The sequence below is a fragment of the Argentina silus genome (assembly GCF_951799395.1).
Source record: "Argentina silus genome assembly, chromosome: 16".
Classification (NCBI taxonomy): domain Eukaryota; kingdom Metazoa; phylum Chordata; class Actinopteri; order Argentiniformes; family Argentinidae; genus Argentina; species Argentina silus.
The window spans coordinates 6,836,102-6,862,879 of NC_139670.1; the positions used below are offsets into that span (position 1 = coordinate 6,836,102).

Below are 26,778 nucleotides of genomic sequence, written 5' to 3' on the forward strand. Positions count from 1 at the left end.
TCAGGACTGGCCTGTCTGATCCCTCTCTCTGTCTCCTCCCCCAGTGGTCAAGCCCAGTGGACATCACCTCAAGCTGGCCCTGAAGATGCAGAACTTTGGCAAAGCCATGTTCAAACCCATGAGGTAAGGCCAGAGGCCTGGATTTAGCTGCGTACAGATACTAGGTTTTCAGATGGAACGGGTCCAACAGGTGCTACAGAATTTATTTCTCAGATTCAACAATGTATGGGATCATGTCTCCGTCTCAGGCAGCAGAGGGAACAGGAGACACCTGGGGATTTCTTCTACTTCGTCGACTACCAGAGACACAACGCAGAGATAGCTGCCTTCCACCTGGACAGGTAACCTAGGCAACCTATTGTATGCTTTCCTCATGTTCATCTTGTTTCATTCTTTCCTTATTTGGTCAGGAAGTCTTTCACGGTTTCATCTGCTTGTCTGAGAAAGACCTGGCAAGACATTAGTAAAGAAAATAGGTATCAGGTATCAAAGTCCCTCTAGAATCTCCTGACAAACAGAACCCAAATGCTACAGTACTGTATATCTCTGAAGGCTGTGAAGGTAACTGATGATCAAATCTTTGGGTGCGTCCACTATAATTTTAACATCTCGTCCAAGTGGAGCATTTCTCCATAATCTGGTGTAATTACTCACATACCGTACACACACCCTGGCCCCAGGTGATCACACATTCACTCAAGTGAGTCATCAGTCAAAAACAGTTATTTGCAAGAAACCACTCCAGACAGTAACAGTCAGTGAGGTTGCGTTGCTGGTTGAGACATAACAACATGGAGGGGTGTAACCAAGTCAATCATGCCCACTCACAAACCACAACATCGAAGCTAAAATAAGTTAAGTTATTACCTCTGAATACGTTTCTACTACACTCATTTCATGAGGTGAAAAAGACAGGAAAAATGTAGAGAAATGTTCTCAAGTGGTATGTTTGTGCGTTGTCTCACCCCTCTGTCTCTCCTGTGCCAGAGGCCTTATTATTATCAGTTACAATCAGCAGGTGAGATACGCCAACACTTCAATAACACTTCAGCTCCTCACTGATTACAGTCATGGAGACAAAGAGCTGTTAGACTAAAAATATGGCCCTCAGGGAGATTGGTGCTACAGATCACCACCTGCTAAATTATAGAGACATACATGAGGTTATTTTGAGATCAGTAAAGGTGAATTGATAAGTCTGTGTGAAATGAGGTGAGAGATTGCAGGAGATGAGGTAAGGTATTTGTCTTCATTGTTGAGGAGATTACCTGAGTTTGTATTAGTTCTCATCGGACTGGAACATTTTCTCTCTTCCAGAATCCTGGACTTCCGGAGGGTTCCGCCGGTGGTAGGCAGACTGGTGAACGTGACCGGGGAGATTCTCCACACCACTCACAACGAGGACCTGCGCAGTGTGTTCTTTACCTCACCAGGTAAATATCACCTCATTGTGACAACAACAGCTCCGTCATCTTCACGATTGTCATTGGTCCAACTCACAATTTCTTTTGGCAACACAAAGAGTTGATTTGCAATTCAACCCCAGCAAGATTACATTGAATTATTTGGGGAAAATAGCAGTATGGGATAAAAGCCATCAAAGTATGAGAAAGGAGCATGCAATCAAATCTGAATTACCCACTAATCTGAATTTCTCTCTACATTTTAATGTCATTGGAAACAGCTAACAACACGTGTTTCTTCGCCAAGTGTCTGTACGTGTGTAAGACGGAGTATGCTGTGTGTGGGAGCCCTGACCTGCTGGAGGGCTCCATGTCAGCCTACCTCCCAGGCCTGAGTGTCGCTCCACGCATCTCCATCCCCAACCCCTGGATACGCTCCTACACCTTCACTGGCAGAGAGGAGTAAGCTCACACACACAAACCCCTACTCTAACTCTGGGCACAATACAACCCCATAGTCTAGCCTCCTTTGAAATACAGTCCTCTGTGTAAGTAATGGGGCAGTGAAGCATTTTTTCTTCTTTTGGCTCTACACTCAAAAGATTAAGTCAAACAACTACTTTTGGGTATCCTAAAATAGGGGGACTAGGCATAAAAAGTGGTGTAATTTCAGAATGGTGAAACCAATACGTACTCAAACACTGTAAAATAACAGCTGAGAGTAACCTCATAGAAATTGTTTGATTTCAAATCCCAACTTTTGGAGAGTAGAGCCGAAAGAAGCATTTTTTTTTTCAGTGTCCCATTACTTATGCAGGGAACTGTACAAACCCTAATTCACTACTTGTAACCGTGTGTGTGTGTGTGTGTACTCTAACAGGTGGGAGGTCAATCCGTTCTACTGTGACACTATAAAGCAGCTCTATCCGTACAACTCAGGGAACAGACTTCTCAACATCATTGACATGGCCATCTTTGACTTCCTCATAGGTACACCTGACACCATCCAGAACATTTACATTTGGAGGTACTGAAGGTGTTGCCATGCCAACCTTCATGGGCTTATTATTCATAGAAAATAATGAAAGTAAGATGAATCATCACACTTTGATTAATAAAATGTATTCTTATATTAGACATACAACTAACACAGTGGCAGGAATTTTCCCATCAAGAATTATCCTTCCATACACGCAATATCACATTATATCTGTATAATTGCTTTATACAAATATTCTGTCTGTAAATTGCTATTTTTATTTGCTCTCTCCCTCAGGTAACATGGACAGGCACCATTATGAGATCTACACCAAATTTGGCGACAACGGTTTCCTTCTTCACCTTGACAACGCCAGGGGGTGGGTAGAGCAGTTGTGTTATATTGATGGTGAAATACAATGTTTACAGTTCCTTTGTAACATCATATTCTGTGTTTCAGATTTGGGAAGCACTCTCATGATGAGATATCCATTCTGACTCCACTGTCACAGTGCTGCATGTAAGTATGGGAGGCAAATACTTTAATACAGTATTAGTATATAGTATACTTTAATTAATATTCCTTACCAATCTTAAATGTACACCATTCAGCTACACCAGAAGCAAGAAGCTACTCCATAAAGAGTAGCAGGCAACTGTATTAATAAAAAATAACATCACACACGTGCAAGTCCACATCAGTCAAGTCAACCCCCCCCCACTCCCTTCTTCCCCTCCCCCCAGTATAAAGCGTTCCACTCTGCTGCGGCTGCAGCTGCTGTCCCAGGTACAGTACAGGCTCAGTGATGTCATGAGGGAGTCTCTGGGAGGCGATGCCCTGCAGCCAGTGCTGACGGAGCCCCACCTCCAGGCCCTGGACCGGCGGCTGCAGAGGGTGCTCAGGGTGGTCGCGAGGTGTGTCCGGAGGCTGGGAGAGGCCCAGGTGGTCACCACAGACTTTACTGACTCCTCTGCCAAGCCAGAGCCTGCCAAAGCAGCCACCGCAGCTAATAAAGGGAGCTAACTAAAGGACCAAGTACAGATGTTCTTTAGCCAAAAGCTATGCCTTTAGCTTAAGCAAGGATCCTTGGTTAAAGCTCTGCCAAATGAACATGAGGAGAGGAAACGGAGGACTCAGTAACGCTGACAGGAGGTGGTCCCACCTCGTTAGCACAGGGCCCTGATGAGAAGAAGAGCTAAATGGCATATATAAGAAGAGGATCTGAAACACAAAGACCACCAATTTGACGATTTCAGATTCTTTTAATGTATGTCGACTATGAAGGGGCGAGTTACACTGTGGATAGGGATCTATAAGTGATACTGTCTGTTTGACAGCAGCATTACTTTCTTTGGCGCTGTCAAAGTCATCCTGAGGTGTTTAGTTAGACCTCCAACCTCTGGAGAACCTCCCTCCCTTGCAGCGCATTGAAAGAGACCACCAACGCATTGCGGAAAACTGAGGAAGAAGCACTGGATAATTCAATATGTTTTTAACCCCATGCTAACCTTAACCCTAACCCTTTAGCACAGAGCTGTCATAATGTGACATAAATAAAGACTTTGACAGAAATGTAAGGGATCTGAGGCCCACATATGGATGATTTCACAAAGGTTCTGTAAAGCTATCTTGTTCCAACTGATGTTTTGTAAGATGTAAAGGTGTGAATAAAGTTATAATTTTGGGTGATGAAAGGATAGCGCTGAAGTCGGTAACATTGCGAAACCGAGAGGCAGACAGTGCAAGAAAGAGAGAGTGTGTATTTAAAGGGGTGTGGCTCCCCAGAGGAAAGTTCTATCTATTAAACAGTCATTTACAGCTCTTGCTCCAGACAGCACATAGACTTCTAATCCTCTGTATCATCAAGACGTGGCTCAGAGCCTCTTAAGTGGTTTCACAACATCAACCCAACCAAAACTGTCAGAGATACCTTAACATGAGTCACGACTACTTCACCTCAAGACTTAGCTCTGACTATTCTGAAACAAACCATTGTCTTCAAACAAGCCTTTCTGAACAGGTCTGGGCCTATTCCACTGTTCTCATTGTGCTGACTAAACATCTTATATATCCTGGGGTTCTGAGGCAAGAAGGCATAATAACCACAACTATTTTGAAGAGATCCCTCAGCTTCTGGTATCATGCCAAATTTAATTTGTAGAGTTAGAGAGTGGCCCGTTTTATAAGGTGTCAGCAAAAAGGCTTTGAAACATTATTTGTGCAAAACTGACTGATCTTAAACAGATGCAGGGTTTACTTCACCAGCGTAGCTGTCTGCAATTACAGTACTTTCTTTCAAGCCTCCTGTTTTTGTGGGCATAACTCAAACCAATCAAAATAAATGAACCACACATTACAAAAAAATAGTAATCCACTGACACAATCAGACATTTCTTTACATGAATGACCACTAGAGATGTTTAAACTGATGCATAGAGCGCATTTCAATGGTCTAAAGTGGCTTTACTTTCCCAGTATCCTCTCCTTCACCTGCACTGATATGAAAAGGCAGGATAGTTGACAGGAAAACAAGGGATTTGCTGCCTTTAAGGAGGCTAGAATGAAGAAAGGAAGCCACTAAATGACCTTTGAGATGCACCTCAAGTCTTGTACTGAAGATGAAGTAGAGCCATGGCTACACTGCCATCTAGAGTACTGAGTTGGTATTGCACCTTTTTTTTTATAGCAGTGAGAGTACTTCATCATGTCCTCTTACTGATTATTCATCAAATGTGAATATACACAGAAACACAATACAACACAAACAACTGAAAAATAAAATAGTGGTACAGGACTCAATCTTTTAACTTTTTTTATTGCTTAAACTGCCATCTGGAACAATTTATACCAAAAGGATAAACGTCTTTGCACATACAGGAAGTCAAACCGAATACAGTCATTGGGTAGAATAGAAAAAGAATGGTCCTCAGGTGACCTGCAGCTCTTAATACTGCAGGTCGCACAAACTTGCTGAAGGTCGGGCAAGTGTCTACTGTATGCCCGGGTTAGGTAAGCTAAGGCAAACTGGGCCGATTGCAGTGTGCCCAAAAGCTAAGGATTTATCTCCTGGTGATGCTTTTAACCATATCTGTTCTTAAATATGATCTATGGTATATGCCAGAAAACACACCTGAAGATAATATGTAGTCCAAATCCAAACCGTACCCTAGCCGCTACCCTTTAGGCACTCTGCTTGTGGATCTGAAAGGAAGGATAGACCGGCTAGATGTTAATAGCTTCATCTAGCCCTCTGGTGGGCCAAGCAGAATTTTTGCCATTTTGCTAACCTTTATCCAATCCTGTCAGATCTACAAGAAGTCACTAAGGGTTGGGTCTAAGATATGATTTTGAATCAAACAAAACTGTCGGAAAATATTACAGATTTTCAACAGATTTCTGGATGATCAACTGAATCAAAGAAAGTATCATAGTAAGCATGTGACACTGCAATCGACCCCATATCATGTCAATTTGTTTTGCACATACAAACATACACAAGTCAATCCATCCATCCATCCATCCATACATACTGTGTTGTACATATGATCAAAATGAAGACATGACAGAGCCTAAAAAAGAGAATATCTCAGAAAACAATAACATTACTCTCTGGGTAATTTCTGTTAGGAGGGGTTGAGGGACAAGCTGTGAAGCAGGAATGAATAAAGAAAATAACCTAGAGAAAGTTATATTTCTGTGGGAGTTAGTAAAAAAGCCAGAATTACATACGCCATTATAAGATTCATTTTCAGTCAAGCTGTGAAGCTGGGAGTGGGTAACCTACCATTAAACAAGGACCCTGTTACTTTGACCAACACAGAGTAGTTTAAAATGGACGTTCATTCACACCAACTCACTGTATGCCTCACATGTCAGTAAGCATAGAGTAGATCACAAATTATTCTGAAAAGACATTCAACTTCTCACAAAGCTTCAGCAATGACACTAGTTTAAAATAAATAACTTCTCTTAAAATCCAGCCAATCTGATAACTGGTCAATCACCAAAGGTGTTGGGCTATTCCCTGGCAATATAATTCTTCCATCATACTTTTGCACTCATGATGCATAAATACATAAACCCATAAAATGTATCCATGAATCCATAAAACAATCTACAATTTGGAAACCTAACTTGAATTACTTTAACAACCTTTCACCTACTTTAAAAATGTTAACCCATGACAGTTTACACAATACAACTACATACTGTTTTGTCAGTTGACAAGAAGCATTTATTTATGTTGTGGCACTGGACACCTAAAATAGAATTTATGGAAAAATAAGCATTTACAAAAGATATTTAAACGTACTTAAGTTAACCATCACTCCAAACCATAGCCATAACATTAGTTCGTTCAGTCAATAATGATTATAACAATAGAATAATTGTTATAACTATACTATAGTAACAATCTGTTTAAAAATATAGCAGTAGGGTGATGATGTTATTTGGTGTATACTGACAAAAGCTGAATACTGAAATACACTTAATACTCCATGTTTTTCCAATTGTAGCCAAGGTAGCTCTCTAATGGTTACGGACCAATCAGATGTGAATTGGTTAGTTGTAACAACGTGGTAAATTCATCCTGTTTCGCTGGTTTTGATAGATTCGTTGTGAACACATTTCAGACTGTGTGTCTTTGTGTAACAATAGTTCCAATTTGGCACTAGTTTGGTAGCTGTACAACAAATAAAAACATTGTGTTAAGTTGCACAAACTCTCTCAAACTAGATTCAGTTAGTATGAATTGGATCAACAGGCCAATCAATGAAATCAATGGAAGAAAAATATGAAAAAGAAAACCTCTATGTTTTAATATAGCAATGGAGGATAAGAATTGATTATCATAGCTTAAAACCTAAAATGGTTAAACAATGAGATCCTATGCTGGTTCTGAATGACTACACAACATGAAATATCCAAAATATCTATCAAGCACTCAACCAGTAAATCTTTTGTGAGAATGCATTTTTGTCTACTTGAACCAAACTAATTAAGAAATATCTGACCAATATCCTGCATAAATGCTTACGAAATTGTGTTAAGTTTGATTGTCCCATCTTGTCATTGGCCTGACCTTACTTCGGTCAGACCCCTTACCATCCTATTTTGTGTTCAAACTAAAGTTATAAAAATAATAGATTTCTGTGAATGCGGTGAGAGCGTATATGGAGCGAGGTACGTGTAACATAACTGTGCCCGTATGCGTTACGTACAGCAGCGGTGGCGCTCGAGGGAAGCTAAGTGATGGCTGGGTGACAGGTAGCATAAAATTAACATGAGTAAGAAAAAAAAAAGAAAAGAAAAAAGAAAAGAAAACGGAAGATAAAAGTGACAAGAAGCAAATTGCATTGGTGGACCCTGGGTCTAAAAGAGGAGGGGGAGGGAGTGGGGGGGGGGGGGGGGGGGGGGAGTAAGGGACAGTACGGGGGGGGGGGGGGGGGGGATCCCTTCAGACAGACAGCGAAACAAAGCTGTTGTACTGTTGGATGTTGCGTTTGAGAATGTCCGAACAGGGGCCCAGAACGCGTTCAAACCGCGGTCGGTCGAGCTTCACGCACTTCAGAGGACCGCGGGCGACCACGGTGGCGGCGCGGGGACGGTTCATCAGCAGAGCGATCTCGCCTGGGGAATGAGAGGAAGAGGAGAACACACACATGCACGTGGTCAACACAACAGGGCTCACACTGAGAAAACACACTTCTGCTGAGCGTTCAGGTCCTTTCTGTAACTGTGTGCTGATGCGTTGATGATCATTCGTATCAAGCGTCTGCTGAACGGCATATAAAATCATAACTGATAATATAACCTCCTCACAATACCAAACTTCACAATACAACCTCACAAAACCTGTGATGTCAGACATGGACAAAGATGACATGATACACAAACAAGAGACTCAAAAGACAGGCAGATAATGTCCTTACCAAAGTAGTCAGAGGGTCCTAACCTCCCAACCTCCACAAACTCCTCGTTCTCAGAACGACGCTGCAACACCGCTGCAGAGCCCTGAGGAACACAGAGAGGAACCCAACATCAGTTAATCCAGTTGTTCCAAATGGTTTACACAATATAGCTGCTAGACCACAAATCATGGAGCATTGCTTTGAGTTGAATTCTGATATGCTACCAAAGTGTTGACATTACTATTTGATTATATTTATAATTATCGGAGACAACAAGCGCCATTGCTTTTTTTCCCCTGACAATCTCTTGAGAAAACCACATTTAACTTTGCTGTGCCGTTTTACTTGTCTCTTAACACGTTACTATGTAGGCGGTTGGCAAGTGACCAGTTACTTTAATAGCATATTCTCTATGGGATACACAGGCACCAACACTAAGCAGGGTGTGTGTCTGTACCTCGAGGATGATGAAGAACTCATCGCCAGGCTCCCCCTGCACTACGATCTTCTGTCCGTCTTCAAACTGCACCGGCTCCAAGGCGTCAGCCACCGTCAGGCGCTCCCATTTGTCCAGAGACTCTGAGAAGGCGGGGCCACAAGGGGGCATGACATCACAATAGAGAACCAGGAAATGATACGACGGAATGTTGGAATGATATGATGTCAGCGGAGAATGAGGATATTAGAATTCAACAGTGACTACAGGGGGAAAACAACTTGAATGAGTCACAATAATAAGCGATAGTGGTTCTCACCTAGGATTGATACTTTTCTGAGGAATTCTTCATACATCTTCCTCTTTCTCAAAGTGCTTCCCTGTAGAGAAAGAGATCATTAGTGTTAGTGCTGCATTTTTGACTTAAGTTTATGGTAGCGTTTATGGTATTTCAGGTAAAGGAATACAACTTTGCACAAATTGTTGCAAAGTATACATTGGTGCATAGTATATTAAAACCTGGTTCATTATGCTCTTTAAAATAAAAAAAAATAAAAAAAAAAATAAAAAAAAAAAACTCAAGCAACAATAAAAAAGACAAGATAAATATTACATTTTGGGTCAGAAAGGAACATTCCCATCATACTTTCTTTCAGTAAATACTTTCTTTTTTTAAATATATTATTTTATCATACAGCTTCTGTGCTGTAAGTTTGGATGTGTGTTTATTTCTCCCCTACGCTCACCATGAGTATTCTCCTGTAGCTGTCTCTGTCGATGCCCCACAGTTTGACGTTGGTCTTGGCTGTGACCGTGGCTGCCCTGGGGGTCCCGTAGATCAGGGCCAGCTCTCCAAAGCTGCCCCCCTCCCCGATGCTGGTCACCCACTCATTGTTCACATACACCTGGAATGAAGGCCATTTCACAGCTTTAAACCCAGGTACAGAGGTGTAACAGTCCATGTATGCATGCGTAAGGTCTCTACAGGGTTGGTAGACAATAATGTTAGCATTATTGTGTGAAAATCTAAAACCTTGCTAACACTGTGTTCAAGAGCTTCTTTTGAAAATAATGTCTCTAAACAATGGACAGGGGAGAACGGACAGAATGTCTAAAAAAGGGTGTTGCAAAAATAAGCCTGACATATTTGTGAGATGAAAAAGGACTTATCTTCTTTAAAACTTGAAAGCTTGAGTGTGCTTTTGAATTTTTTAAAGACTCATGGGCAACTCGAAACAAATGACGTTGATTCCTAAAATAGATCAAGAGGGCCAGACACTTACATCCATTTCCCCTTGGTCGATGACGTAGAAATTATCACCTTCATCACCTGAGGGAGAAAATATACTGTCAATCTTCTCTGTGATATAAGCAGACACTTAAATTCACACGTATTTCCACTCAAGTCTCAAGAAATTCTTAATTATATAAATCCTACCTTGCAGAATGACTGTCTCCCCAGCAATGACGGTAACTGAAAACATGGCGTCAAAGATGTCGCTGTAAAAAAAAAAAAAAAAAGTATTTGAGACTCAATCAGGTAAATCAAACTGTATCTAAAAGACAAAAAACACAGAAGTCAGGGGCTGTTATCAGTAAAGATTGATAAACTGTTGACATACCTCCTCTCATTGTCGTCAAGGTGCGAGAAGAGCACATTCTTTTCGATAGCTTTGGCCAGGGCAGCCATTGTTTTGTAGTCTTTGGGAATGACCTTGAAAGCAGAAAGCATACAAGATCATACAGCATACATATCACAGGTAGTTTATCTTCAACAGACCCATATGGCTGTGAGTAGTGTGCAGGCAGTTTGAAGCTGTATTGTTTTCTGTGAGAGTGTGCTTTGTGTCATTACCTTTCTGACGTAGGAGGCTGCGTCCTCCTCTGTGTAGACCTCAGCGCTGAAGGCTCCTCTCCGCCGGCGCCCCTTCACCACTGGGTTCATGGGAGGAGACACCTCCTCGTCCCGAGAATCTGAGCGTGAGCTCCCAGCCTTCTGCTGGTTCAGGATCTGCTTGGCCTCCTCCTGGGGGGGGTCAGAGGTCACAGCCATTCAATTAGGCTAGCTATCTGGGCAACAATTTACACAGCCAGTATTACACAAACCCAGAGACGCACACACACAGGCATGCGCACACGCACACGCACACACACACACACACACACACACCTTCTCCAGCCTCTCAAAGTACTCCTTTAGGAAGGCCATGGGCCGGTCAGGCCTGGAGGTGCACAGCTGTACTATGCAGTCCTTCAGCAGCTGCTGGATGTTGTGTTTCTGCACATATTGCTCACACTCCCTCAGGCTCCTCTCCTCCTCACTGCTCGTACTGCCCGACGCCATCACTACCTGCTCAGCGACTTGACCTCAGGACTGGAGAGAGAAAATTGTGATCATTACCAACATTTTATAGATGGTTTTAGTCGGTTGTTTCAGTGTTCTTGTGTGTGTGTGCGTGTGTGAGTCACATGAAACGATCATTGCAATATCATACAAATTATATTAGTGCTAGGAAGCTTTTGGGAAACTCAACTAGAGCCTGGCTGACGTTGGATTTTTGGCTCAGATACTGATGCAATATTTTGGGGGGTGATTCACAAATTACAGATATCTGTCAAAGATTGTTGAAATAGAAAATGTTTAGCCCTAGTACTTAAAAAAATAAATAAAAAAATGGGCTGAAAAAAATCTGTGAAACTATACACCTGCCAGGCTGTAATCTCAACCCTACATTTTTCTTCATTTGGTAAATTATATCATATGTTTTAAATGTCTGTTTTGCCTAAAAAGTCAGTGTGCCAAACTCAAATTTCCATTTTATGAAAATCTGACAGACAATAAAGTTCCTATCTCATCTTAAACATATCCCTAAAAAATAACAAGCTTCTAAATGTTGACACAAAAACAGTTACTGAACATAGTGGCCTAATTACACCACAGATGCAAATGCAACAGGTTCTGCTGTCTGCTGTGGTACTTCAGTGCAAACTGATAAGAATCAGTATTTATATGACATCTTCTATCTATGTAGGGCCGGGCTGAAGGCACTGTACGTATGTGACTAATCAGTCCTATAAATCAATCTCATGCAGAGGCAAATCAGGATTATCATCATACATGTGTAACATAATAGGACATTCAGGTCAATTCTAATCTGACAGGGAAGATTATCTTGTCGTCAAAGATGGCCTTCCATGCTGTTAGTCTGAAGGGAGTCTTGTGCACTACTCTTGTGTACTTGGTCCGTCATGTGACTGACCGTAAATATTTGAGCGACATAAATTAGAAAGATGCTGGTGATGAAACAACAATCGTAAACCGTATAGATAACGTATGACTACATTAATAAGGGAAGAGGGCCTCGTTAGGTTTGCATTATTTGGCTATTCTCCCCCCTCGGCTTTTATATTGTCAACGAACATCACTCAGCTACCCACTGAAATATGACTGACAGGCATTTTTAACAACATTTAGCACATGACCTTGCATGCCAAGCCTGACTGGTGCTGGACCACTATGGATCGAAATAACAGAAAACGAATTCACTAGCAACCAAGCAAAGATTATGAAATATGGCTTTGAAATAGGCCTAGTTGTTTAGGTTATATTGAGTCGTTTAAGATGGCCTGGAAGAAATAGGCGAGCTTGCTAGCGAAAAGACACAGGAAGGATGCTATTAGGCAGATGATCAATACGATTAGCTAAGCATCTAGTTAGTTACACAACAAGACGTTGAAGTCAGAATGCGTATCTGTTGCTTTGCTAGCTAAACCCTTTATTGAGTTAACCGCAAATCAAGATCATGTAAGCTACGTTAGCTCGCTAAACTGTATTGACTTGGCTAACTTAAATAGCTAACTGACAGCTCAAGCTTGGCCTGCAAAGCCCCTCATCTCAATGACGCCATCTTGAGCTTTATCATAAACAAATGCGAGGCGGAGGCTAGATATTCATCGATCGTAAGGACACGTATTTCAAGCAAGATAACATGCAAATACTTACAAGAAACTGCGAATTCTTACCGAGCCCTTCGATACTGACTCGGTTTAGGATGCTATTTCGCCAGGCGTACCAAATACTCGCTTCGATTTTTCCCAAAACCTTGGACCGCTGCCCTACCGGATACAGGTTAGGACCAATCACGAGCCGTCATTGACGTCAATTCGCCTCGTTCTGACATCTGAGCCGTAACCCCTGGCAACCTTAAAGGAGAACGCATGGAAATCGTGACGTCAAAGGGAACTCGATCAAATGATAGCAGATTGAGGAACCTGATAGCCTTCAAATTGTCATCGCTTTCAGATATGAACTGTGTCGCAACCTATGATAATAATAGTGGATTTAAGAGAGCAGATTCATTGCAGAAACATTACTGGCTAGGTATGACAGGATGGCAGCCGTGTGAGCTTGACCTTGGTAGTGAAGCGGCTTTCCATAGATAGAACCTTGCTTGCCACGAATCAGTGATTGCATTTACTATGCATGTGTCTATGAATGTGCAAATATATACAGTAGCAAAGATTGTCCGCAACCCGAAAGAGAGCGTTGCCTTTACACTCAAACCAATCAAAACAATCAAAACAATTCCTCGTGCCAAGAATGAAGGTACAATGAGCCAATCGCAAATATGTCTTCTCTGAATAGGCGGGTTTTAGAGGACTCGTTCCGGGGGTCTTTCATGTTAACCAATCAGATTGAGCCTTTCAATATATTGACCAATCTACATGGTGCAGAGGCAGTCCTTCAACTTTATAACTGGCCAATAGAAATGTGCGTTAAATCGACACTTCCAGCTCTCAGCTGTTTTTGTTTTGCTGTCTGGTTCTGCCAACTCTTGAAGTTTATAACACAATAGTAACAGCGTCGTCCCCAAATAGTTAACAGATACAACAGCGAGCTTTAGTTTTAGTAAGTTATCTGTTCAGACCTCATACAGAAAAATCTTCCGGTAGGTTATTTATAACATTTGACATAGCCACTATTTAGTCCGTGTGTGCGTGGTGGTGCTTGCTACGGGAGCGGGTCTCGGACTGATCGATCCGAACCCAGGCCTCCGAAGTAGGGCAGCGAAGAGGGAGGATAATCGCTAGACGGGATGGAGACCCGGGAGACACCCGACGGTCCAGGAGGGCCTCAAGGCTTGATCTGTGCCTCTTTTAACCAGGACATCACGTAAGCGCCCTATCAGTTCAGGACAGTTCAAACGGATCTCCCTTTTTTTTTTTTACTTTGCTTGACTGTTGTTGCATAATTTCAGGGCCTCAATAATTCCATATGCTTCCAGCTGGGTAGCTCAAGAGAGTCTAGGGTGAAATTAGGTCTGTCACCCTGACCCAATTATACATGTTGGTTTAATGGACTGTTAATCCAATTTAAATTTGCCCTATCTCTCATGCCTCTCAACATTTCCTTTGTATATACATGTAGGTTACTGTGTAAAGTATTAAGCTGGCCCGTATACTGTACAGTAGCTGTGTCCAAGATTTGATTCATCTTGAGACAGTTCTTTGCCTAACTGTATGGCCCATTGCCCAGCTATGTCAACAGGCTATTGTTGTGCAAGTCTGTTATTCCAATGACATACATCTAGCTGACCTGCCTTATTTCCTGGAATTCTGTGTGGCATGAGTGAGATTCCATGTTTTTTTAATGAGAAGGATGGATTGAATCCACTGAAATACAGTACAACACACTGTAGCAAGGATTAGCTGTAAGAACAGTGTTCACACCTGACAGATTGTGAGACTTCTTGCTTAAAGCCTTGCCAGTGGTATGAAATGCATATTCAAAGGAGGACCTTATAACAGCATGGAGGTTGGATTGAATTGTGTAAGCGATAATGTAGCATGTAGCGATAATGTAGCATCCAGGTACTCTTGGACAGTTACAGGTGTGCCCCCTTGTCCTAACACCTGCAGAGCAGGGGTCATAAACCATCCAGGTGACTAAACAGGAGAGTTTACCGCCTTTCATATTTTCAGTTATCTTCGGCCATGATAAGATAAGGCAAGACAGACGGCCAGTTATGACAACTTTTATATCCCACTGCACCTGTCGACCAGGCTTGCTCCTCCTCCTCCTCCCTACAGTCGGCCGACAGTACCTCAGAATTATGCCCATAGATAGTGCGCTGCTTATCACTGCAGCTGTAAGTGCTCTAAGGAAGTCACCTGACTTGATTCACCTCATACTGTATTGGCCGTGCAGCACACTGTATCCTTATTTCGCCCGACTGCTATTTTTAGCGAGCAGGGCAGTGAGGCATGATCACATATTCTCGTGGCTTCCTGGTCAGCTGTGTGTTTGTAAACAACATATTTTAATGGTTCAATCAGTGTTTCCTCTGGTAAACGTCACTTTTATAATTGGAAATGTTTGTGTTCTGTTTTATTGTCAGCTTTTGTTTTCGCCCTATTGCATACATGTGCATTTCCTAGTGTAGTTTAACACCACTGTAGATATTGACTGTAGGCATCTTTGTTTTTCATTGTATTCAACATAAACATAGTAGATATGACTGTTAAAGTAGACCTCCAGGATAGGTCTACTGAGTGTTTTTTGTTTGTATCATATACACAAAAGAAAGGTTTGGTGAACAATAAACCTTTTTTGGTATCATGACAAAGAGAATACTGGAGTATTCTCCCTCGCGCCATCTTGGATGCAGATGATAACAGTTTGGTCCTCTTTTTTTTTCTTAGATCTCTGTCTGTGGGCACTAAGGCTGGCTACAGACTCTTCTCTGTCACCTCTGTCGACAAAATGGACTGCATCCATGAAGGAGGTGAGAGGAAACACTAGGAAAACCGTGTGTGTGTCTTTGTCTTTGTTTATTATCTGTCTGTGACATAATGTCAGGATGGCTTGCTACAGTTTGGCACTGGCAGACGTCCTTGAAGCTGATGTCACTAGAGAGGGACAATGCAAACAGCAGTTAGGCAAAGATGGGGGTCAGGTCAACTCGAGTGAGTACACCCTGCTTATGCAGGAGTATGTAACCACAGAACAAGTTGTCCCAAGCTGAGCATGTTGACTCTGTCACCTCCCACATACGTAAACAATGAGAGGGATTTACCCAATGTTCAGCAGTGTTAACAGTAATGGCTTGGAGTGAGTAGAAGTAATATGTTGCACCCTGTATAACTGTTTCAAATTATAGAGGGAGGTGTGTGTATTGTGTGTGTGTGTATTGTGTGTGGGAGAGAGACAGAGAGACAGACAGACTAACCCCTCTCTCCCTCCCCCAGCTGAGTGCCCAGACGTGTACATCGTGGAGCGTCTGTTCTCCAGTAGTCTGGTGGTGGTGGTGAGCCTGTCCATGCCACGGCGGATGAACGTCTACCACTTCAAGAAGGGAACGGAGATCTGCAACTACAGCTACTCCAACGACATCCTCTCTGTCAGACTCAACAGACAGGTAGGGGTCACAGGTCAGACAGAGGCCCTGTTTGTTCCACCCGCATCCTTCATATGCCTTAGTCCTTGTCATGTTCCTCCTGGTCATGACATATTTGGATGGATGTAGAGCCATTTATAGGCTACTACGTGGAGTAAAAAATGCTGAATGTCCATCTATGGCTCTGCTTTGACAACCTCTCCTTGTGTCGGTCAGAGGCTGGTGGTGTGTCTGGAGGAGTCGGTCTACATCCACAACATCAAAGACATGAAGCTGCTCAAGACGCTGCTTAACACACCATCTAACCCCTCAGGTACTCGACACACTACACACATCCAACGCAGACTACACACTACACACATCCAACACACACTACACACTATGCACTACACACATCCAACACACACTACAAAAACTACAACTGCAACACTATGTTTTCACATTGCAGGCAGATCAAAATACAACATCTAATTCAGTTGGTCAAAATCTGGGACTGGATCATAAGGACTGGCACCCTTGTAGCTGGGGGTCCATTTCATTTGAAACCCCACACACACACAACACAATAAACACTCAACACAACACTCACATAAACATTGAATACCATACACACAGTCTTCTTACCCTCAGTTAAGCTCAGTTGTTCAACATTTTAAACCCTCAGGTCTCTGTGCCCTCTCTATTAACCATGGCAACTCCTACTTGGCATACCCTGGCAGTGCCACCATAGGGGAGATCATCGTCTATGATGCCAACAACTTGGTAAGGCAGGATTTCCCAAGTGTAGAAAAAACAAAAACACAGTAAAATATCTGTAGAAACAGAATCGGAATTGAGCAATAGTCACTGTTGTCAGATTGGTCACAGGGTTATGATGTTACGACTGTGCAACTTGTGTGTCCCTCAGTGTACAGTGACCATGATCCCGGCCCACGACAGCCCCTTGGCAGCCCTCACCTTCAATGCCCCAGGCACCAAACTGGCCAGCGCCTCTGAGAGGGTGAATATGTCTCTAACTGTCTGGTTGCTCCTGTTTGTCTGTCTGTCTCTGTCAATCTCTCTCTTTCCTGTGTCTTTGTCTGTCTCCCTTAGTCAGTCTGTCTGTCTGTCTGTCTGTCTAACCATCTCTCCTCCTCCGTTCCAGGGTACTGTGATCAGAGTGTTCACCATCCCAGAGGGACAGAGACTGTTTGAGTTCCGCCGAGGGATGAAGAGGTTAGTTTACAGACAGACTGATGATCTAATGATTATCACCGTGACCTCTTGAGTCTTAACCTTGCTGACCTTTCCCCTCTGACCTATGTGTATCTCAGGTATGTGAGCATCAGTTCGCTGTCCTTCAGTGCAGACGCCCAGTTCCTGTGTGCCTCCAGCAACACAGAGACCGTCCACATCTTCAAACTGGAGCAGCACAGCCCCAGGTACACCCACACCCCCACCCACACCCACACACACACACACACACACACACACACACACACACTTACAGTTTAAATGACTGCCATTTCTGAAACTTGCTCATCGTGAAAGCACAATGTATGAGAGGGAGAGAGGGAGATGCTGTGTGTTTACACTTACTGTATGTGTTTGTCTCCTGTGCACTGTGTCTGTCAGTCGAGAGGAGGTGTCTCCTACCTGGTCAGCGTATGTGGGTAAAATGTTCACAGCAGCCAGCACCTACCTGCCCTCCCAGGTCTCTGACATGATGCACCAAGACAGAGCCTTCGCCACCGTGCGACTCAACATGTTTGGTCTGAAGAATGTCTGCGCTCTGGCCACGTAAGTGTGTGTGTGTGTGTGTGTGTGTGTGTGTGTGTGTGTGTGTGTGTGTGTGTGTGTGTGTGTGTGTGTGTGTGTGTGTGTGTGTGTGTGTGTGTGTGATATCAATTTGTTTGCATGGTAAAATGTCTGTGTGTGTGTGAGATGATGATGATGCCTGTGTTTCAATCTTGTGTGTGTGTGTTTGTCAGGATTCAGAAGCTCCCTCGTCTGCTGGTGGCCTCTTCAGATGGGCACCTCTATATCTATAACGTGGACCCGCAGGATGGAGGAGAATGTTTGCTGGTCCAGAAACGCAGGTGCGTGTGCGTGCGTGCGTGCGTGCGTGCGTGCGTCTGTCTGTGTGTATGTATGTGTACTGAGTCTCATTCTCCCTGTTCCTCTAGGCTATTTGAATCAGATGAGGAGTCTGTGGAGCAGGAGGAAGAGGAGGAGTCAGAAGAAGGACAGCCCCAACCAACGAACCAATCATATGCGGCCACTGTGGCCCTGCCTACCACGACACCCTCCTCCACCACTCTCACAGGTACGCCCTTCTACTCCATGACCTCTGAGTGGAGTGGCGTGTGACAGAGACTATCATATACTACTGTGTGTATAAAACAACACACACAGAATAATTCAGTCCCTCCAACTCTCCTCTCGCTCCCTTCCTGTCCACCTTCTCCCTTTTACCCTTGTCTCCCCCTCCCCATCCCTCTGTCCTCTCCACTTCTACCCCCAGGCTACTGTGAGGATGGAGGGGTGCAGAAGGGCGAGGTCATCCCTGAGCACGAGTTTGCTGAGAGTCCTGTTTGTCTGGATGACGAAAACGAGTTTCCTCCGGTCAGCAACCAGAGTAACTGACCCGCCCTTTCCTGGGAGCCTGACCCCCCTCTAGGGAGCCAATACAACTGTGTCAAACTAGGAGGAGGGACACTAGTGTTAAAAGGATCCCCAGGCCCCCACCCCCAGATCCCCAATGAGCCAATCAGATGTGAGCAATGTAAACGCCACAGTGTTGATTGGTTAGCCTCAGAAGAGTATTTGAATCAAACCATCTGACGTTGGAGAAAATACCCACGATTCCACTATTCACTCCTCGCAAAAAGAGAAACACATAGTGAATAATGTCCTTGACATGAATCTAGGCCCCATAACACACTGTTACCATAGCAGCAGTCCATTGGCATGTGTCGCCAATGGTGCTCAGGAGCTGAGAGTTTCTCACAATGCTGAGCCTCTAAGATGGCTGATTACATCGCGGCTGCTGAGATCTGTCCACTCAGCACAGGGCCTGTAATCTCTTTATCATTCTCTATGGAAGGGATACAGGTTTGGGCTGTACCTGCGGTCTAATGCCCAGGTGGAGGCTAGTGCTACACAAATTCCACTCCTTACAACGCAAAGTGTTCTAGGCACTTGGAAAAGCGCTATACGAGTGGAATATAAATGGAATGGAATAATTATCATTTTATCAACACGACATGGCCACTGTGTGTAAACAAGGCGCTTAAGTTTCATCCTACAACAAAGTTACATGTGAAGTTGAAGAGCTGTTACACAGGGCGTTTCCACTGACCGAATGGGTGGTTGGGGACAGCAACGGCTCACTGGCTGCCAGTGTTGTGGTGACCCTATCACTCCACACTGTGTTCCAGCCAAGCAGCAGTAGGGTGGCCGAGGGTGGGCACAGAGAGACTGGAGCTTATGAGTGGAAATTAGCTGTGCCACACCCAAATGGAGAGGGAGATGGAGGGGAAAGAGAAAGAGACAGGACAAAGGGAGTGAGAGACTAGTGTTAGAGTGTAATGCTAATATTGCTGTGATGCTCAGCTATTGGGTATGTTATCTGTGGGTGACGCCTTGAGAAGTTTGTCACTCACAAATGAGCCCTAATGTTCTCTGTCTGAGCTGATTGCTCAGCGTTAGCTCTGGAGGAGAGGTGGGCAAAAGGGTCATGGTCATGGAACTGAAATGTGAAATGCTTGACAGAGAACTGTATATTAGAATCTTACAGGTCCTATTATTTCAGTGATATCAATTAACACCATTAACCACTTTAATGTTGAATATTGTAACATTTCAGACATGGACTTAGGTGTTTTTACTTTGTAAAAATGTTGACATGTACTAAATATTCTTTTGGAATATGAAAAGTAAGAATTAAACATTGATGCATAGAGCTACAGTACTTAAGTTAAGGTTTTGGTGGAAACATGACTTTTTATTTTGTGTATAATGTGTGTGTGTATATATATATATATATATGTGTATATATACATTTATATATATATACATTTATATATAGTATGTAAACATTATGCCGATTGTCATTATCATTTGACTGATTTGCCAAATGGTGGCGCTTTAAGAACAATTATGTTCTTAAGTGAGCAATTTTGATTTTAATTGTGGATGATTTGAGCCATGCATTAAAGAACATGTGAATCAAACCCTTTTCCTGTGTCTTGTATCATCTGAATATCTTGAGATAAGGTCAGTAGCGAAGAGTTAGTCCTGGCTGGAAGGAAACCTCTTATTATCCAGCATGTCTACATTTGGACTAGTTTAATCGTTACAGTGATGGGCAGGGCCTTTGTGTTGCCACTCCTTACCCACTAGAGGGAGCTGTGATGTTTTGTAATGGGTATCATTGTAGGAGCAGAAGAGACATCAGCCCTTTTTCGTTGATTCCTTGTGTCCTCTCCTCTGTCTTCCACTCACTTCCAACTCAAAATGCATTGGAGGAGAATATCTAGGTTCCTCGATATTCTCCATTGCTTTCTGAGGGGGAAACAAGTTTCTAACAATTGAGAAAGGGCAAAAGATAGGAGACAAGGAGATAATGCCAATTTGAAAATGACCCATTTGAATATACTGTATGTCTCTATGGGTGCATCTGAATGGTCTAAAGTGATTTAGTTTCCTCATCTCCTCTCCTTCATCTGCACTGATCTGACAACGAAGGCTAGGTGAAAGAAATAACTTGTAGTTTGAGACCTATCAATGGACATGCACTTACCTGTCCAAAGAGCAGTTTAGATGAAGGAAAGGAGACAAGGAGCCTTCATCAGATAGACCGGGTGACAGACCAACACAAACGGACAAGATCTGTTTATTCACTGTATTTCTAGTAGTAGTGCCGAAAAAATGTGCTAATGAGATAAAAACATCAGTCTCCTTTCCTAGATTTCAATGAATAACTGCTAATGAATACAATAGATCCTTTATACCTAACGATGTAGCCTACCTTATTCACATTGCAGATATACAGTACTGTTACATTAAACATGTAAGAAAGTTCAATGTTGGGAAACACACCGTTTCCTGGTATTTTGCTTAGTTACACACAAGCAAAAATGTACTCGTGAGCACAGACCTGCTGACAGTGCGTTGACCCCTAGAAGAGTAACATCTGAGTCAGAATGGTGAAAGGTCCACTGTTTGCTTGTCTTTGCTCTGCTCTCTCTGCAGCTGCTCTCTACATGCACCCTTTCCTGGTGTCAAGGTTTTTAACAGGAAAATTCACAGGGACCAGATTCACCAATGAGAGCCAACAAATATTTGACCAGAGTGTATGTTCAAACTGACTGCTCTTCTCTGCCCATTTGCCCAATCTGCAACAAGGTCATTGTGTGTGTGCGTGTGTGTGCGTGTGTGTGTGTGTGTGTGTGTTTGTGTGTGTGTATGTGTATGTGTCTGTCTCTCTCTGTCTGTCTGTCTGTCTCTATCTCAGCCAGGCATGTGGCAGCGGCAGGCTGGGTGTTGAGGATTACAGCAGGGAGCTGCTGATTGGTCCGTAGTGTAGTCGGCTGTGGAGACTGATTGGTCCGTAGCGATGTCCCACAGCAACGCCTCCCTCCTCATCCTCACCCTCTCCAGCACGGCCTGGTACTCCTCTGTGTCCTGCTCCAGGGGTGTCTCCTCCCCCTCTTCCTGGGACAGGTTGAATATTAGAGGAGGGTCATGGAGCTCCTGCCTCCCTGTTCCCCCACCGCACGCCTCGGCCGCACCTGGTGGGGGAGGGCAAGAGGAATTTTATTTTGGACAATCTCCCTTTTTCTCTGCAATTGAGAACAGAGCTTTGATTGATGTCATACCTGTGAGGTAGAAAGCTTTGTGGTGCCCCACTCTGACTGTCTGCAGGTCCCCAAATCTCCCTGCAGCACCACTGTTGGGGTGGAAGAGGAACTGCAGACAGGGACAGGGGTACAGAAAGACATGGAGGTCACAACCTAACCCCAAAAACATTTATCACGGTATTTTTTTATACACAACTCAAACAACTGAGTGTTGTTCTTGGTCTGCCGCTAAGTTCCAGGTTGTACCTCATGTCCAGTCCCTGTTCCGTTCAGAAGGACATCTGTGGCGTCAATGCCGTCGTAACGTCTGTCTGACGGAGGCTCCACCCCAGCCAGGGACAGGAGGGTGGGGAAGACGTCCAGACCACTGAGAGTGAGAGGGAGAGAAATAGATGGAGAGATGGGTCTTCTGTTTAATTATCAGATTCACTGCTGCCAAAGAAAAAAAATTCAGTGTGTAGGCGTAGAATAGAACACAACTCTATATGAAGCTCTTAGGTGTACTATATACTGTATATTCACTTGAACTGTACTGTAATGTTACCTGAGCAGGGCAGAGCTGGTAGTGTTAGCAGGTATCTGCCCAGGCCAGTAGGCCACAGTAGGCACCCTGTGCCCCCCCTCCCAGGTGGTCCGCTTGGCAGAGCCCCCACCTGAGTGACAGGTACCAGGTGTATGAGTTATGGTCAGACACAGTGATACAGAGAGCGCCTGAGTAAAAATCCTGCTAAATTGTATCTCAAGTCAAGAGTTCATCCCCAAATGAAAGCACTGACCCAGGAAGTACTCACCTCTGCTGGTCTGCCACTTCCCCTGGAAAGGGCCCACACTTCCTGCATATTGGCACTTCTGCTCCCAGGGACCGTTATCACCTGACAGACACACACAACAGACATGTCATGATGCCCCTTTGGCCCACCACCACTATCATGGTCAGATAGCCTCGTGGAATCTCTGTCTCACCAGTGAACCAGATGAGAGTTATAGTGGAATCTCTGTCTCACCAGTGAACCAGATGAGAGTTGTAGTGGAGACTCTGTCTCACCAGTGAACCAGATGAGAGTGTTCTCCTGGTGGCTGTCGTCAGAGGCACTCTTTATCGCCCCTACCAGGCTGTCCATCTCCCGCAGGCTGGCAGCATACACCCCCTCCTTGGGGAATCCTGAGAGGCGGAAGGCAGGAGGGGACAGGGGGACGTGCATGTGGGCCAGAGCAACGTAGAGCAGGAAGGGCTGCCCCCGCTCCCTGCAGAGATATGACATCATCATTCCATCATGTCACAGGTGAAAGGATGCTCTCACCCTCTAAATCATATGACATAGTTCAGTCTCTGTGGTCATTACACTGCATGACTCACCAAAGCTGTGCAGATACCCAGCCACAGATTGGTCATAATCTATGGCAAGGTTCTGTAAAGGTTGTACAAAGCTGTCACAAGGCCTGATACTGGACTTTGATGGACACATTCCCCTTCAAACAGCTGCAATGTAAGATGAGAGGCACCAACTTGGCCCACATCCCAACCTGTGTGTGTGCATACAGTGCCCTGGTATCTAATGTATATATGTTGCATCTTTTACCATAACCACACACACATACACACACACACACGCACACACACACACACGCACACGCACGCGCACGCACACACACACGCACACGCACATGCACACAAGCAACGCACTAGAGGACAGGAGGGAGGGGAGAGGGTCATCTTTGCCTGTGGAATCAGAATGTTGACACAGACACACAGAGGGATTGTGCAATGCAGTTGTAACCAAGAACTGCACATGCTCTAACGTAAACATGTTTCTGTTCCAATGTTCAGGGCTACATTAGTTCAGGGTAATGTTGTAGGTACAGAAACCAGTCAACATATTAGGCCCAGGGCAGGCCACAAATAAATCACATTAAGGCACTTTCAAGTCTGGTTCTAACTTGTATAACAACATCACAGACAAACATGGCTATAGTAAATGGCCATGAGTCAGGTTTAGAGTTGGCTGTAGAAACGCACGCACGCACGCACGCACGCACGCACGCACACACACACACACACACACACACATACAGAGCTCAGGTATAGGGGTGTACAGTACCTTGCGCTGTGGATGATCCTGAGGGCAGTGGAGGTGTAGCGCTCTGTCAGGCCCCACAGGTCCAGAGGCTGCTCTACGATGCTCCCGTTCTCAAACAGAGGCAACGCCACCTTAGAATAACAACCTCCCTGAACACTCCTCCTCAATCTGGAAGGGACAATACAGAGGTGACATACTATCTGGGGGGCTGGTGGAGGTAGAAATCGGAGGACGGGCTCATTGTTATGCATGGAAGGACAATGAGCCTGTCCTCCAATTTCTACCTCCTCTAGCCTCCCCTGCATATTACATAAAGTATCTTTTGATCTGCACACATCTGTATTACCTGTCTGTGAGTGCAATAGATATGTGAGTGTGTCTGTTGTGTTTATCTCTATGTGAGTTACCAGCCTTTGAGTGTAAACATTTGCATGACGTGAATAAACACATACCTGTGTACCTGGGGGCCGTGGTCACAGGGAGGGCAGGTGGGTAGGTCATATCCAGGCAGATCTGTACAGCCCATATCGTTACTGTAGGGGATCCCTAGGTAGTAGTCAAATCCTGCCAGGAGACAAGAACACGTTAATTCTCTTTCTTATGTTCATCAACACTAAAAATCTTGTTGAGTTCAAATGGGATTCGTAAAAATCTAAACGAAATGCCACTCACCTCTGTTAGCAGGACTATATGGGCCATTATGCCCAAGATGCCATTTACCTTCACAGAGACAGAAAAAGAGTGTGATGCATGTGTGTTTGATACCATTTCTCATTCTATTCCACATGTTACAATAAGCCCATCCTCTGATTTCTACCTCCACTAGCCTATGCTCATGTGGTGATACAAAAGATCAGAGTAGCAGTTAGTAAATGCACTCCAAAATGATGGAGCAGAGCAGAGCAGAGCTGTAAATAGTATTATCAATAATGTAAACTCCCTGCTGCTTCTTACCAATCATGGTGGTGTAATAGCCTGCTCTGTGCAGTAGCTCGGCCAGGGTGGTTTCAGAGAGAGGGAGGCCCGCCACAGACCCCACGGCGAAGTTATGAGTGACCCCGTTCCTCAAGCCGCAACGACCGGTGAGGAGAGCAGCACGTGACGGGGAACAGGTGGAGGCTGGGGAGTGGAAGTCTGTCAGCCTGGAAAAGGAAATAGAGGGGTTATGAAGGAACAAGAGTTTCAGAATGGTTCATACAATACGTTAGGTCTTCAAGTGTTTATGGCAGACCCATACAGGACAGTTCAAATCAGTTTAGGGTAAAATGACATAAGTTAGTTGGTTAGCAAACAGAACTACAGCTGAACTGTACCTCATTCCTTGCTGAGCCATCATGTCCAGATGGGGGGTTTGGCTAGCCCCCTGGCCTGGCTGGTTGGCCCCCAGGTCACCCCAGCCGATATCATCTGCCAGTATGATGATGAAGTTGGGTTTCTTTGTGCTGGTCCTGTTCTCGGCTCCTTGTTGGGTCACAGTGTGGAACAGTAGCCCACAGAGCAAGGCACCAGACAGTATGAGCAGGGAGAAACCCACTGCCATGTTGGTACCAGACCTGAGACAGATTCAAAAGCATAACTGTGATGAATCCCCTCCCCCCCCCACCCCCACCCCACCCCACACACACATCTGAAAAACAGCACAGGTAAAGGACTACACAGACCTTCTGTTAGATGCACAGCATACATACTGCCCCCTACAGTAATTGGGAGCAGGGTGGCTGCAGGGGACTGATTTAGTACACTGTAACCCGATCCCGTTACCCTCTGGTGTTTCCTCGTGTGTATGTGAGAGAGCGAGAGTGTGTGTGTGAGAGCAGCAAGAAAGGTTGTCACTGGTTTCATGCGACAAACTTCACAGCACGCTGGATTACTGGACAATTACTGGACATGTCTTCTCTCTCTGAAGACACAGGTAATGCTGAGTTACGCAATCCTCCTTTTACCATCATGATGAAGTAAACATTCTGCCTGACACAGAAATATTGATTGAAATGAAATACTGACCTGGCAAAGAATACAAAATGGTATAGTACAACTTCACAGTCTATAGGCCTATACACAGCAGCTCACATTGACCAATGACGACAATGGCAATATAGGATACCCAAAGCGGCATGTGTAGTAAATGCTGTCATTCCCTCTCTCTCTCTCCTACACTCACTCCTTGCTACCTGAACAAGTTGCGAATGAATTTCATGTGAAGGTATGTGTAGAAACTGACTTGACTTCCTGTGATAGTAATTGCTGTAGAAACACAAGAACAACAGGCTGCTTGCGTGTTGCTGCTTGCTTGGCTCATGATATCAGACACAGGACTGCTTGTGAGAGAGTTATGCTATATGACATGTTCTCTTCTTTGGCTGCTTGCGGGGGACTTCTCTTTCAAGAGTACAGTGCTCAGTATAATAGAGGTCTATTTGCTGTCAGCTTTTTCAAGGTGAGATTTAGTAGTTACATTCATAAAAGAGCCAATCATTTAAATCTATTAGCACTGTAGTTATGACTTCACAAACTTTGCTGATTAAAATGCTTGGGCAGCTTATGATGGTTATGGCTGGTATTGCAAAACGAAATCTCATCTAAAAGCTGGCCCAAATAGTATTACAAATCAAGTACTGGGTAGCCTAGGAAACTCTGAATGGCCTAGAATATACAATAACATAAAATTATGCAATGGGACACACGGGAAGCACACAAGATTTGATTATTATTTCAGAGAGCTTGAACTTT

At 44.1% G+C, this 26,778-nt stretch overlaps 4 protein-coding genes across 4 annotated transcripts in view; 2 read left to right on the forward strand and 2 right to left on the reverse strand.

The window, feature by feature from the left end:
• The window catches only part of fam20a (FAM20A golgi associated secretory pathway pseudokinase), a 10,789-nt gene extending 6,724 nt beyond the window's left edge, over positions 1-4,065 (forward strand). Inside the window, exons 4-11 of the mRNA XM_083686943.1 lie at positions 45-123; positions 249-341; positions 1,318-1,433; positions 1,685-1,865; positions 2,284-2,393; positions 2,680-2,761; positions 2,842-2,901; positions 3,126-4,065. Coding sequence (XP_083543069.1) covers positions 45-123; positions 249-341; positions 1,318-1,433; positions 1,685-1,865; positions 2,284-2,393; positions 2,680-2,761; positions 2,842-2,901; positions 3,126-3,405 — 1,001 coding nt within the window. The 3' untranslated portion in view covers positions 3,406-4,065. The remainder of the gene's footprint in view (positions 1-44; positions 124-248; positions 342-1,317; positions 1,434-1,684; positions 1,866-2,283; positions 2,394-2,679; positions 2,762-2,841; positions 2,902-3,125) is intronic.
• Positions 4,066-5,177: 1,112 nt separating this feature from the next.
• On the reverse strand, positions 5,178-12,853 carry prkar1ab (protein kinase, cAMP-dependent, regulatory, type I, alpha (tissue specific extinguisher 1) b). Its single transcript, XM_083688108.1, has 11 exons — positions 12,734-12,853; positions 10,901-11,104; positions 10,586-10,756; positions 10,353-10,444; positions 10,169-10,230; positions 10,014-10,060; positions 9,477-9,635; positions 9,050-9,110; positions 8,752-8,873; positions 8,316-8,397; positions 5,178-8,013 (listed from the first exon to the last, which is right to left on the reverse strand). The coding sequence occupies exons 2-11, from the start codon at positions 11,072-11,074 to the stop codon at positions 7,841-7,843; spliced, it is 1,143 nt and encodes a 380-aa protein (XP_083544234.1). The 5' UTR covers positions 11,075-11,104; positions 12,734-12,853; the 3' UTR covers positions 5,178-7,840.
• A 677-nt stretch (positions 12,854-13,530) lies between these two features.
• On the forward strand, positions 13,531-20,432 carry LOC310817037 (WD repeat domain phosphoinositide-interacting protein 1-like). Its single transcript, XM_083687441.1, has 12 exons — positions 13,531-13,903; positions 15,433-15,515; positions 15,979-16,148; positions 16,344-16,440; positions 16,792-16,889; positions 17,035-17,127; positions 17,272-17,342; positions 17,441-17,548; positions 17,742-17,906; positions 18,098-18,205; positions 18,293-18,432; positions 18,631-20,432. Exons 1-12 carry the CDS (start codon positions 13,827-13,829, stop codon positions 18,750-18,752), a joined length of 1,332 nt encoding a protein of 443 aa, XP_083543567.1. The 5' UTR covers positions 13,531-13,826; the 3' UTR covers positions 18,753-20,432.
• A 601-nt stretch (positions 20,433-21,033) lies between these two features.
• Positions 21,034-25,588, reverse strand: arsg (arylsulfatase G; the record flags this gene model as incomplete). The annotated part of the gene is made up of 11 exons (XM_083687621.1): positions 21,034-21,901; positions 21,989-22,079; positions 22,217-22,337; positions 22,515-22,623; positions 22,762-22,842; positions 23,016-23,215; positions 24,070-24,216; positions 24,501-24,612; positions 24,721-24,768; positions 25,003-25,190; positions 25,362-25,588. The coding sequence occupies 11 exons, from the start codon at positions 25,586-25,588 to the stop codon at positions 21,621-21,623; spliced, it is 1,605 nt and encodes a 534-aa protein (XP_083543747.1). The 3' UTR covers positions 21,034-21,620.
• Between the last annotated feature and the right edge of the window lie 1,190 nt (positions 25,589-26,778).

Excerpts from the sequence above, each read along its gene's own strand:
- LOC310817037 (XM_083687441.1), top strand. The coding sequence starts at position 13,827 with ATGGAGACCCGGGAGACACCCGACGGTCCAGGAGGGCCTCAAGGCTTG. Across the intron at positions 16,441-16,791 it reads CACACCATCTAACCCCTCAG|GTCTCTGTGCCCTCTCTATT; the intron begins GTACTCGACACA and ends TTAAACCCTCAG. Across the intron at positions 18,433-18,630 it reads CTCCTCCACCACTCTCACAG|GCTACTGTGAGGATGGAGGG; the intron begins GTACGCCCTTCT and ends TTCTACCCCCAG.
- prkar1ab (XM_083688108.1), bottom strand. The coding sequence starts at position 11,074 with ATGGCGTCGGGCAGTACGAGCAGTGAGGAGGAGAGGAGCCTGAGGGAG. Across the intron at positions 10,757-10,900 it reads ACTTTGAGAGGCTGGAGAAG|GAGGAGGCCAAGCAGATCCT; the intron begins GTGTGTGTGTGT and ends GACCCCCCCCAG. Across the intron at positions 10,445-10,585 it reads CAGCCTCCTACGTCAGAAAG|GTCATTCCCAAAGACTACAA; the intron begins GTAATGACACAA and ends TCTGCTTTCAAG.